At 38.4% G+C, this 13,028-nt stretch overlaps 1 protein-coding gene across 6 annotated transcripts in view; it reads left to right on the forward strand.

Annotated features, from left to right (window-relative positions):
• BBX (BBX high mobility group box domain containing) overlaps window positions 1-12,517 on the forward strand; it is a 143,063-nt gene extending 130,546 nt beyond the window's left edge. For all 6 annotated transcript variants that reach the window (XM_073614965.1, XM_073614964.1, XM_073614966.1 and 3 more), the window contains one exon: window positions 4,267-12,517. In XM_073614965.1, the coding sequence (XP_073471066.1) occupies window positions 4,267-4,351 (85 nt within the window). In that variant the 3' untranslated portion in view covers window positions 4,352-12,517. The remainder of the gene's footprint in view (window positions 1-4,266) is intronic.
• Window positions 12,518-13,028: the final 511 nt, after the last annotated feature.

Genomic DNA, 13,028 nt, shown 5'->3' on the forward strand with positions numbered 1-13,028 from the left:
AAAGTTCTGGGATTAGTGTCATTTGGTGATTAAATGCATAGAGCAATTCTGAACTAGCATGATTCATTTTGCAAGAAACCAGAATAAGGGCCATGGTACACTTGCAATCCTTTAAGAAGTAACAATTTACCAGCAACAGGATTGCTATACAGGGCAGAAGGAGATACCCATCTGTTTGCAGATAAGCAAGTCATTGTTGACTACTTTTTTCTGCCGTCACTCATCTATGTAAATATTTCTCTTTGTCAGTGTTGGGGCGATGCCTTGCTCCTCCAGTCAGCAAATGAGCAACAGCATGGAAAGATTTGAGTATTTCTTTATTGCACATCCCAGAACACAGGGTATCTTCATATCCATTATGCTAGGGTTATGCTGCTATCTTCAGGTAATTGGACGCTGGAAAAAAAAGGACAGGAAATTCCCTCCCAGGCATAACCCCTCCCAGTTAGGCAGAGCCCGTACGTTTAGGTGATTGGACACCGGCAAGCTTTTGAGGACGCCCCCCTGAGGCCTCCACTATAGACTTACCCCATTCCACTTATCCGGATCTGTTGCCTATGGATTTCTGCTAAGAGGAATGGTAACCAGACCTCCATCATGGACATGCAGGAACAGCCTGTATTGTTGTTCTTCAGCATTGCACCTAGCATAATGGGACCCTGTGCAATTATACGTTACCTGGTGGAACGGCAAAGTGTTCTACAGATGCAGGGAATTATTGGCATCTGCTTTTCAAGATGGGTGACATCTGGACCCCTACGGGGGCCCTGCAGAGTTTATTGGGTAATGCCCTGGTGGTTACCCCTAAGGTAACTATGCCAGGGGAAGGCTCTCTCTCTCCCCCCCTGAATTTTTTGGAGTGTTTTGTTTGTAAACCAAAGTGCTCCCCCTCCCTACAGCGGCAGTGCCACTATGCCTTTTTCTTTTCTTAACATTTTTTTTTTTTTATATCGGTGTTGTCCCACAGCACCAGAGACCAAAACTTTGAGAAAATATTGAGAACAGTGAGTATATATAAAAAACTATTGTTACTGCTGCACAGGTGGGTGTATCACTAGCAAGGGGACAGAAACCTTGGGTTATTCTACAGTCTCTCCCTTATTTCTTTTTGGGGTTGTGGTGCGGATGTTATGCATACCTGCTTCTCTCATGCTGAAAAAGCAGTCCAAGTCTGCTAAGTCCACCCACATTGTCAGCAGACAGTGTCCTAGCAAGAGCAGAAAGCTGGGGATCATTTGAGGGGGGTTCACAAATCCCATTATAGGGCAGGGATAAACCCCTGGGGGTCATTCCCAGGCTCTGACTCCCTTCTCTTGTCTGGTCTCTCCACTATCTCTGGGGCACCTTCCACCAGTTCCATTGTGTCAAGGGAGGAATTTTCATCTTCTATTGCTGGCTTTCGAGAGTAAAATGCTCTCCTTCCCCTCCACCCTCCTTGTTGACAGAGGAGGAACCCACTGAGGATCCACTGGGGGAAGACGTGGAAGGGGAATTGACAAATTTGGAAGATGGGGAAACGGATAATTCATCTTTTGACGACTCCAAAAAAAAACATGGTATACCTACCTGCTCTGTGCAATGGTTTTGCAGAGCAGCCCTGATCCTCGTATGGATCCCCCGCCGGTGCTCCTGGTTCCTCCTGTTAAGTGCCCCCATAGCAAGCCATGTACTATTGGGACACTCGTGCATGCGTGCTCGCTCCTGAGCCCTGCTGGATATTTTATATCAGGCTTTGGTAGCTCAAGTTTGTAAGGCTGCTACCTGGTCTTTGGTTAATACTTTTTTTTTTCTTAGTTTTACCAAGTGGATATTCAAGTCTCTAAGGACGCGACCTTTAGATGTCGAGTCTTGCAGGCTGCGGTGTAAGATTTTAGCCTGTTCTGGTTGAGTCGGTTGGGGCTTGTTTCCATGTTGCCCTCCCCTCATATTCAGTGCTTTTGGGAAACCTTTATAATGGATATGAAGATACCCTGTGCCCTGCAATGTACAGTAAAGAAAATTAGATTTTTAGTTTACCTGTAATATCCTTTTTTGGAGTTCATCACCAGACACAGGGATCACACCCCTCTTCCTTTGTGCCATGACTTGCTAAAAAAAACTGAAGAGGAGGGAGGGGTTATGCCTGGGAAGATGATTACCCTCCTTTTTGCCAGTGTCCACCTGAAGGTGGAAGCATGACCCTATAGTAATAGATTTGAAGATTTACAAGTAAACCCCGTTTTTTTTATTTTTTTTTTTCCCTAATCTGTATGGTGATCCCATTGCTAGAAATGTGCCACCAACAGGATTACAAGTGTGACATAACCTTAACAGTCACACCCCTGATTCCTCTGCTAATACAGGAGAACATGGGATGGAGTTTTCTCCACGTATGATGTATCAGAATGTCAATTGACATAGGGAAAAGAAAGGAGATATGGAACTAACAACCACAAAACTCTGCAACTATAAAATACTTCAACGCATACTTGTGCAGTGCGGATGGCTTAGTTTGGGTGTGTGAGCTGCCTGTGTCTTTGTGGCCATATATTTGGCACAATTATGATGTGAATAATATTTAAAGGAAACCTGTCATGAGAGAAGATGCCATTTCTCTTGTCTGTTGAAAATGCTAATTGTCTGGCTGTCATGCTGACCCTTTGGCTTGAAAACTTAGAGTCACTGCCTTGAAATAAGTTTGCAGATAATGATTTCTGACTTTTCTCCAACCCAACTAATCTGCACACTTTTTCTGGGTCATGTCTTTGTGGATTGGCATAATAGAAAGGCAACTAGTATTTTTGGGAGGTCCAAAGGCAGCTTATCTATTTCTCTAATAAAAGGTTTATTTGAACCAGAAGTATGGCAAACTCTACATCAGGGTTCTGTAATAGGTGTTGACTGTACAAAACATTGAAGGAGAAATGTGGGATTCAAAAATAACAAACATTCATACTCCTACACACAGGCTTTACACCAAGAACTGCATGATCAAAAATCACTGATCGCTCAGTCCTTGAGTCCACTCTGAGCACATAGCAGTGACGGTCAGTCAGTGCTCACTGGAACACTGGGCTGTGGAGGGGTTGGAAGTGCACTGAGAGGCTGAACCAGCTACCAGGCAGGAATCTGGGCCTGACCCACAGGAGAAGCATAGCCAAAAAAAGGTTTAGCCATACATCTCCTTTAACACCTTCCCGACCAGCCGCCGCAGTTGTACTGCAGCAGGGTGGCTCCACTGGGCAAAACAACGTTACCTTACGTCGCGTTGCGTTTTGACCACTGGGGGGGCGTGCACCCGCAGCTCGCTGCCGGAACCGATGCGAGTGCCCGGCTGTCATCACGCCCGTCAGGCACCCGTGATCGCTCGTGACAGAGCAAGAACCAGTTCTCTCAGGGGAGAAGAGACAGGTCATGTGTTCATACTAAGTATGAACACTGATCTCAGAACACACCTAATCCCTTGATCGCCCCCTAGTGTTAACCCCTTCCCTGCCAGTGACATTTATACAGTAATCAGTGCATTTTTATAGCACTGATCACTGTATAATTGTCAGTGGTTCCAAAAATGTGTCAAAAGTGTCTGATCTGTCCGCTACAATATCGCAGTCCCGATAAAAATTGCTGATCACCGCCATTACTAGTAAAAAAAATAATAAAAATTACATAAATCTATCCCCTATTTTGTAGATGCTATAACTTTTACGCAAACCAATCAATATACGCTTATTACGATTTTTTTTTTTTTTTTTACCAAAAATATGTAGAAGAATACATATCAGCGTAAACTGAGGAAAAATTTTGTTTTTGTTTTTTAAAATTTGGGATATTTCTTATAGCAAAAAGTAAAAGATGTGTTGTTTTTTTTTTCAAAATTGTCCTTTTGTTTATAGCGCAAAAAATAAAAACCGCAGAGGTGATCAAATACCACCAAAAGAAAGCTCCATTTTGTGGGAAAAAAAGATGCCAATTTTGTTTGGGTACAACGTTGCATGACCGCGCAATTGTCAGTTAAAGCGATGCAGTGCCGTATCGCAAAAAATGGCCTGGTCATTGAGCAGCCAAATCTTCTGGGGCTGAAGTAGTTAATAAAATGGGCTCCGTGAAATCTGCAGGCCAGCATTTTATTGTGCGAACTCTGCATTCTAATTCTGTTTAATATAAAAACTGCAAATCAATAATTCATAGCTTGTTTTGTTCACCCTGGACTGGCCAGAAAACAAATCTGAATGTATTCGCTTTCTGAACGCTATCACTGAACAGAGCTGTTCTTATTTTTTTCTATAGGAGTCCTAGGTCCACCCATTCAAGAGATGGCCAGAAGAAAGAAATGCCCAAGTCTGCTGTGCTCATCTCCTGTGCTGACCAATAAAGCATCACTTTATGACAAGACTTTTCTCCATATTTAAATCTAAGCCTTGAGCCTTACTTAGCAAGGCAGAAATGATCCATACAATGGGCAGAAATAAGTATGGGACCCTGATTTCACTTGAAGCCAGAAGCTGTCCGTGGGGGCTTTGCCCAGAAAGCTTGACTTTTTCTTCTACTAATGGAAACAAATGGTTTGATATTCACGCCAGCTTTCTACTAAGGCTAACATTGAGATGACGGGAAAAGGAGGCCATGTGTATTGTGTCTCCATGTAGAAGCTGTCGCAAACAGCAGAGCGTTATACTAGTTTCATATTATAGTTATGAAAAAAAAAAAGAAAAAAATACTGATGCACTGCACTAGTTAATAGTTATTCTTGGTCATTTTTGTAAATGAGGATTTACGTTCCAAAAATGGTTTATATAATAGTTTATGCTTACATTTATAATAAGACTGAGTTTAAAAGATGTTCCAGGAAGACTTAAACCGTAGGCTCAGGTGTACCATTGTTAGGGTTGTCGTATGTCTGGTCTGCAACCCCTTGTCTTCTGCACTTCCAGTAACTTTTATGTAGAATACAGGTCCTGCTTCATATTCTAAGCAGCATGCCACGTGCCATAAACACAAGCTATTTCTATGCCACCTAATACTTTATTTCAGCTCAAGGATGGATGTTAAAGCCCAAACTGCCACTAAAATACCAGATGTATATGTTCTACGAGCTCAGTTACAAGCCTTAATATTGATTAGCTGTCAGTATGGCAACAACTTCTTAGCCATCACTTTCTCATCGTTGGCTTATTCAAACACAGCATTCCTATGTAAAAATGCATTGTATACCCTACCTATATATGTGTAAATTTTCAAACAGATATCTTTTGTCACTGGGCAGACCGTTGGATAATGGCTTCCTCTAAAAAAAACTGTATCTTAGAATACTGGGAAATTTTACATATAGATGTACAGTTATTGCCAATTATTTTACATAGGAGTAATTAGTGTTACTGTTAATGCTACCATATAACTGGTGGTTATTTTGCGCATATTTGATGGTATTTAGCATTGTGGCATACCTTTTTTAGCTGCTTTTTTCCACAGTTAATTTATAAATTGATACCATACTTTAGCTGTTTACTGATGCTTACAGATCAGGGATAGCTAGTGGCCAGGAAAGGAAAGTATTAACTATGCACCATTGTTGGAATTAGGGGGAAGTTTTTTCTTAATACCCCTTAACAATTCGTTTTCTTGTTGGTTGCCTTTTTAGGCTATATTAATATTGAATAGAAAAGTTAAATTGTTTAAATTTGCATTAATAAAGCTGTTGCATAGTCTAATGGCCTTAAGCCAGAAAAAAATTATTAGATTTTCCCAGTCTATTTGGCACTTCACATAATTTATATTCATCCATGTTAATAGGTGAATCTGTAAATGATATGAATAGGTTAGTAAATTGCTACTCCTAATTTAGTCTGGCCACATACACTATTATTGGTGCCGATTTACTCAAGCCAACTCAGTGCTGGTGAGTTTCCAATACTTCCAACGCGACCAGGAGTCGTCATATAATTCACATTAATTTTAAGCATGCTTGAGGTTATGTTTCAACATGACCTCTATCTGGTAGCTTGTCCAGGTTTCCATCAGGTGACTTAGCTGAACCCAATAGGATCTGGCTGCTGTTTTTGAGCACCAAATAGCTGGATTTTTTTTAAAGGATTAGCCCAAAATATTAATGACCTAAAATGTAACTTGTTGAATGGTTTCTAACTGTGTATTCCGTTTAACTTGGGAAACCTAAATTTTAAAAGCAATAGCAGGTGCTCATGGATCCAGTGTAGATTAATTGTATTCAAGAAAATGCAAGTGCCCCAGGGAAAGGTGAAGTTATCTTCTTTCAATGTACAGTGATAGCACAGTTTGGGTTCCTTTTGCAATACAACACTGACCCAAATTTTGCTTTGTGCATACTTAGTAGAAAATATTATAAAGTATTTATAAAATTATTATTATTTTTTTTTTTTTTTTACAATTGGCTATTTTCCACTTTGTGATGCAGCACAATCTTTTATAGAGTTTACTAGTTTTAGTGAAGTGTTGCATTGTGCTGTTTTTATTATGATCTTATGAATTGTACAAATAACTTTATTTTGTTAGAGCGATAAGCAACTCTTTCTTTTTAAAAAATATTTTTTTCTTTATGTTACACCACTTGCTTCACTAGTTGTATATTAATTGGCTTTCTAAATGCTTTTATGTGCTCATATAAGAACCTAATGTTTATTTCCATTGTGCCCAATGTAAAATACTCAAGTTTTTTTATTTGTTGCCATTAAGAGTCCAGAGACTCAAAGGACCTGATTTATTAAGATGTGAAGTTGGACGTGAATTCAAAAATTGAAAATTTGCTATGTTTGGAAAATGTAGAAATATTAATTGTGCCTAAGCAGTACACTGAAAATGTACCTTTTGTCTTGAACATTTACTAAGAACAGCTTGATACTTCCTTCTCTGCTTAGGTACTCCTGTGCCTACAGCCTCATAGCTGTATATCTGCATTGTGAGTTTAGGGTACTGCTGCCTTTTACTGCTAGTCTGAGAAAATTTGGAGTGAGATTAGGTGATGTCACTACTGTGCTGCTCACGGTTCTCCTTGCTGGAGGCTCTGACATAAGGGAAGCAAAAGCCCTGCCTCTACCAAGTTGGTGGTCTCCACATGGCGACACCGTGCAGAACAAGGTGTGGTAATTCCGTAATTAAAAAAGATACACAGGCAATACTGGTGATTAGTTCTTCATCTTCTGCCTGTCTTTATTTAGGCCCAGCTTCCAGAGTTCAGCTTCTAGTGATTACATCAAACAGCCAATTATCTGCAGGGGAATTAAAGAATTTCTGCTTCACGTGGTTGAGTGTTTGAGGGAGACACAGGTGCACGTCGCCACATATCACACCTTGGTAAATAAGGCTCATCAAATGTTGTGTCACTGTATTCTTATAGGCAAATGTAGGTAAAAACAATCAGTTTATCACTGGATGGTTATTTTCTTGACCACTAAGCAATATCAAATTTGTCAGAACGGTGGAGTTAGCCTTTCATTTTTGTGGCGGACGAGAAAGTTCCAAAGTAACTGTTTCACTTAACAGAGGGACAGGAGCCATATATTTTTTGCTAGGGGGCCCAGAAGAGACAGTAACCCCTTGTGCACTGCCTGAATATGAATTTAACAGACACTCAAGATTACCTGCTTAGAATGTTTATAAACTGACTTGATAATAGCTAGATTGTGTTAAACACTTGGCACATTTCATTGCCCATCCATGTTAGAGACATTTTTAGATGTTTTGAATAATGAACTCAATGTTATAGTGAAGGAACAGGCAAGTTGGCATAGGTGTTTAAATGTAGATGCATTTAACAAGTTCTGTCACTTTACAAATACCGATATTTAGCCTATCTATTAAAGTGTTGTTACTGGTCATACATGTGTAAATATATATGTGCAGCCAGTATTCTTCCTGCTGACAAAGTAGTGTGGAGACTTTGGACCTTCTCCTTTTAGAAACAGATTTGTGTGCAAAACAATTATTATTGTGCACCAAGTACTAATGAGCATTTTTAAACGCTACAAAACCCCTTGTATTATTTAGCACTTTTAGCACTACATTTTGGACCACCAAGTCGCTGTTAGAAATTTGCCACTTCCTGAATCCTAATTAGCTGCAATCCAAAAATCTATTCGTTTACAATTATTAATTTCCCCCAGCACCTTAACAATGGTACAAGTGTATTTCTTTCCAGAATTCCCTTATATATCTATTTTTGTCTGAATGATTCCAAATAACATTTCAAGATTTCTCCTAGATATTTCTGTATAACTATGGTACCTTTGTAAAAGGAAAGAAAAAAATATCCTTATTTTTATGTGAATGATTGAGTTACTAAACCTAAGTGGCTTTCCCTTAGAGTAGTGTAGTGACTGTTTTCTGAAACTTTTGTAGATATTGCTTAATTTTTAAGCTGCTAGGCACTAAAAGTAGCAGAAATCCTGCAAAGCTTTAGTTAGATTTTGAGATATTTGCCATTGATGGCTCTAAATATGTGATTTTCAGTAGTTATATTTGCTAATGCACTGAATATTTTAGGCAAGGCAATGGTATAATCAGGTAACAAATGATTAGCACAGATTTTCAACATTTTACACCGTGTCCGGGTTTGTGTGTTTGTATATGTCACATGTCTCTCTCCTTTAACCCAGAGCTGGTCTGAGACTGTAAGATTTCCATGCAGAAATTATATTCAAATGACCCTCTCATTACACCTTTAAAGGAGAGCTCCAGCCAATACATAAAATTAAGCAGTAACTGCCATTTGTCTTTATATGTTCCTTTAGAAGGAAAAAATTATGCGTCCTGAAGTTTTTGGATCATGGCAAAAAGAAAACCTGTTTAAGACCGCACCCTGCGTCTGTGCTTGGTTCCAGACAACAAAATTGCCATTACAAACAGTGCAGCTCCATTTCACAGTAAACCTTTCCCCATCAATAGTGCAAGTGCATGTAACTAAACATTATGCAAGTACACCAATTATCCTTTTATGTCTGTAGTTCTCCTTTAATGCAGCAAGATGTCATCTAGTGACTTTTCATCCAAGGATCCAATTTGGCCATCCTTGCTCTGTCTCATCTTAAGGGGATTCAAACCTTATGTTGGATTTGTAGTTTAAATATTACAGATCAGCAATTTCTACTGGACTTTCCATAGTTTCTATGAAAGCTTTGGTTAGAATAAAGCTGTTAGAGTTTGATGTGGCACATAACTTTGTTTCTTTTTTATACTCTATGTACAATCATTTTATGCCATCCTATAGCTAAGCTATCTTTCTTTAACAGGTGAGATAGCCCTTACAATATTGTATCCTTAAACTTCCTACAAACCTTATTCGGTGGTTGGCCATCCTGCACAGCTGGCTGAATTTATTTGGACATCCCAAAAACTGCAGGAATCAGAATGCTGGGTAGACGCGTTTCGCACACTTCACGTGCGCTTAGTCAATAGGCACAGCTGGTTGTTGAATGGTCTTTTGAACTAAAGATGTATGCATTGGGCAAACATGTATGTTTGTGCCTATAGAGGGGGGAGTGTGACAGGTCCTGGTCTGTTTCAGAGGAAGCAGTAGTGGTCAGTTGGGAAAATTTCAGTTTTGGCTGAGTTAACTTTCACGGTGTGTGTATATAAATTTATTTACCAATTTGACTATAACCAGTCAGCTTGTGGAACATTCTTTAAGGATGTAGCCAGGCAATAAATATGTGCATATCAATGAGGATCAATCCAGTGAATGGCTAAGGTCCATAACTAAGTTGAAGATCAGATCTAGGATGGCAACTGAGTTTGCACAAATACTGTACAGAGTGTGCTCTTTATGTAGTTCATGCATTTTTCTGCACTAGGACAGCTAAGACATTTTGGAGGTTTGAGTCACTTTAAATACACAGAGCTTGAGTAGAGCACAACTTTGTTTACCACAATATTCATTTGATCATTTTCACAGCAATGCCATTGTTTGCAATCAGAAAGTCTTTGGCGAAATAATTGCACCTTATGAATCTTTGAAAACCAAAACGGAAATCTCATCTGCATCCATTACTGCAATGTTTGTTTACCAAATAATGGACATCCTTCTGTTTGCATGCATGTACTGCATCCCTAGTTAATTTCTGGACTTGAACCTGTACTGTAAGAAAGTTGTGCTTATTTCAAAAATGGGCTCTAGGCAGTAGAGCTCTTGCCTCATGCAGTGTTCCATTCAATGTTTTGCTTATTATGTTTGCTTTTACTTTTGTTCACACCGTGGTTTTTACCACATCAGGCAGTGTTCCAGAGATTCCCGAAGAATCAGGTTCTTATCCAAAAATTAGGTTCCATTTCAGAGACCAAAATCATTCATCGTACTTGTTAGTTAAACATGACATGTTTGACAATGTACCCACCCTAATGCTGTTCTCCCGAATTTAATTTATATTTATTAAATAACAAACTAATGTTTTATACAGCTGTGATGATCTTATTTTGTTCCCAGTCCAGCTCTGTGTGGATTTCTTAAAACTGAGCTGGTAATAAAAAGTTAAAATAATAGCAAGCTGCAAATTGGTTTGGGTTATCACTCTATATAATACGGTCTTTAAATCTGATGTTCATTTTTTGCAATATTTGTAATATGTACTCACTGTTTGACATTTACTTTGGATTACATGTTTAAGTATAATTTTAAAATTCTTTACATGGTTTGGAACAGTGGGGCTCTTTTAAAAACTTTGAAAGAATGAGTCCACTGTAGTCAATGTTGGATTTTATTTCCTAAACTGTACTAAAATTTGGAATCTCTCTAAGAGCAACACTTTTGCAGTAGCAGTTGTAAATGAGCCCACAGGTAAACCTGCATTAGACAATAGTGCTGATTTATTAAAACTAGAGAGGAGAAAATGTATGTTGTGTTAATATTGCCCATAGCAGCCTGCTCGGTTTTCGGTTAAATTTTTAAACATACTTGATAAATGACCCCTTAAGATGAGCCTAAGCTCTACAGACACCTTGCCAGCCCTCCCTCGCTATTCCTTCCCCCATGCACAGCAGATGTTTCTTGGTTATGGGGGAGCCGGTGATCTTCTCCCATGATAGTGCCCAGGGCCAAAAGTCAATTGCTAACTTCAAGCCCTCGCAAATGATCAAGGGAGTGACATCACTGCTTTCTTCAACATCCGGCACTAGCAGGCGCTGGGAAATTTTGAGCTGGCTGTGATAAAGGCAGGAGCAGCAAAGGGAGCCCTGGCAAGGTATATAATATGCGTTTGGGAGGAGACCATTACAAAGACTCTCACTTTCCCCTAAATTGGCTAGGTGACAGTGTCATTTTAAGCGACATCCCTTCCTGGCACTATGCCTTGCACAAAGGCAACACTGACACTTTTTTTCTTTCTGCCGTTTTTTTATTAACTAACCCTAAAAATTTGCAGCTGTTAGGAAGTAGGCTCATCATGAATAACTAAAGTGTGTACTTGATAAACCAGGCTCCATGTAATGGAATATATATACCCCATCACCGACTTCATATTAATGACTACCAATAATTGATATTAATTTACACTAGACTTCCAATATTATGAATTACAAAATTCTTAGCAACTTCATCAGTAATAGATTATAGGTGATAACATATGCTTAGATTTTGGTGCTAAAAGAATGGATTGAATTTCCAGTATTGGATATTTCCCAATAACTTGTTAGTAGATATGATTTTTCCTTAAAAATGCTGAAAGCATTATCCTAGTACACCACCTCTCACACTAGTTGGAGACACTATTGGCCTAAATAAATTTGTACTATATTTCACTCACAGAATAGATAGTGCTTTCCTAAGATGCTAAACTAGTTAAATGCTATTGAAAGCAGATTTTTAGATGTGACGCTAAAAGTGTCAACCTGACCTTGCATTATGGGCTTTTTCCCCCCTGTAATAAACTTTGAGCTGGTAAGCAAAACATTTGCTCATTTTTATTATAATTATTACCTAAATATCTAATGATATGCCTAATTATAAGCAGGATTCAATAAGCTACTAGGTAAAACCTGTATAATTGCTATTTGATTTCATCCTAAAAATTGCAATTCTACCCTTTTCCCTTTTATAGTGTGCTACCATGGTTAACTTCTCTGTGTGCAAATTTATAAGCACTTTAGATGAAAGCATTATTAACTATCCATCAAGGCACCAGTTTTGGGTCTCTGTAATCCAAAAAACAAATGGTAGTAATACAAAAGTAGATGTTTTGCCTATAGCAACTGCAGTGCTCTTTCTAATGCAGATTATAAAATAAAGTCAAGTAAGTAATTGATTGTTATAGGTAACAACATTTGTATTGTCCAGTTTTTAGAAATCAATCCAACTGAGTACATTTCTTATATATGCAAAGACTAACAGAAATGATTGCATTGATATTTGGTTTACAATGGAGTTTGTAAGTGTGCTTTATTTTCAATTACCCTTGTCTGTACTACTCTGATAGTTACCAAACCTTATGTAATTCAGCTACCTCTTTTACCAGATACTTATATTTGACTTTCAACTGCTTACAAACCCTCTATTAAATGTTTCTATAGTCTGGTTTCACTTGTTTTCTCATATCTTTGTCATTGCATTATGCAATTCTAACTAGAAAAACGCTGGTAAAACAGTGTTTTTATTTTTTTCTTGTGAGTTCATGAGAGATTACTTTGGTTATACATCTAGAAAAATGTATAACCAAATGTGGTTTATGGGTGCACTAAAAAGTCCAATTTAATATAAAAAAAAAATTCCTACAAGGAAATCCATTTATAATTTTATGACTAGCATGAGTGGAGCAGTTCTCAAAGTGCATCAGACAGCACACAGTTGTGCCAACAAATGTTGCCGTGACATACCTATCTATGGTCCACTTTTGGTAGTGTTAATAAATACACATTTTTTTTAACATATACACATACACTACCTCTGCAAAATGCAATCTACTCAAATCTTTGAGCATATCCATAATAAGGCATATTCAGTTTATAAAGTCAAATTCAGTTTATACAGTCCTGGCCAAAAATATTGTCACCCCTGCATTTCTGTCAGATAATGCACCACTTCGCCCAGAATA

The sequence above is a fragment of the Aquarana catesbeiana genome, linkage group LG02, assembly GCF_042186555.1.
Source record: "Aquarana catesbeiana isolate 2022-GZ linkage group LG02, ASM4218655v1, whole genome shotgun sequence".
Lineage (NCBI taxonomy): Eukaryota > Metazoa > Chordata > Amphibia > Anura > Ranidae > Aquarana > Aquarana catesbeiana.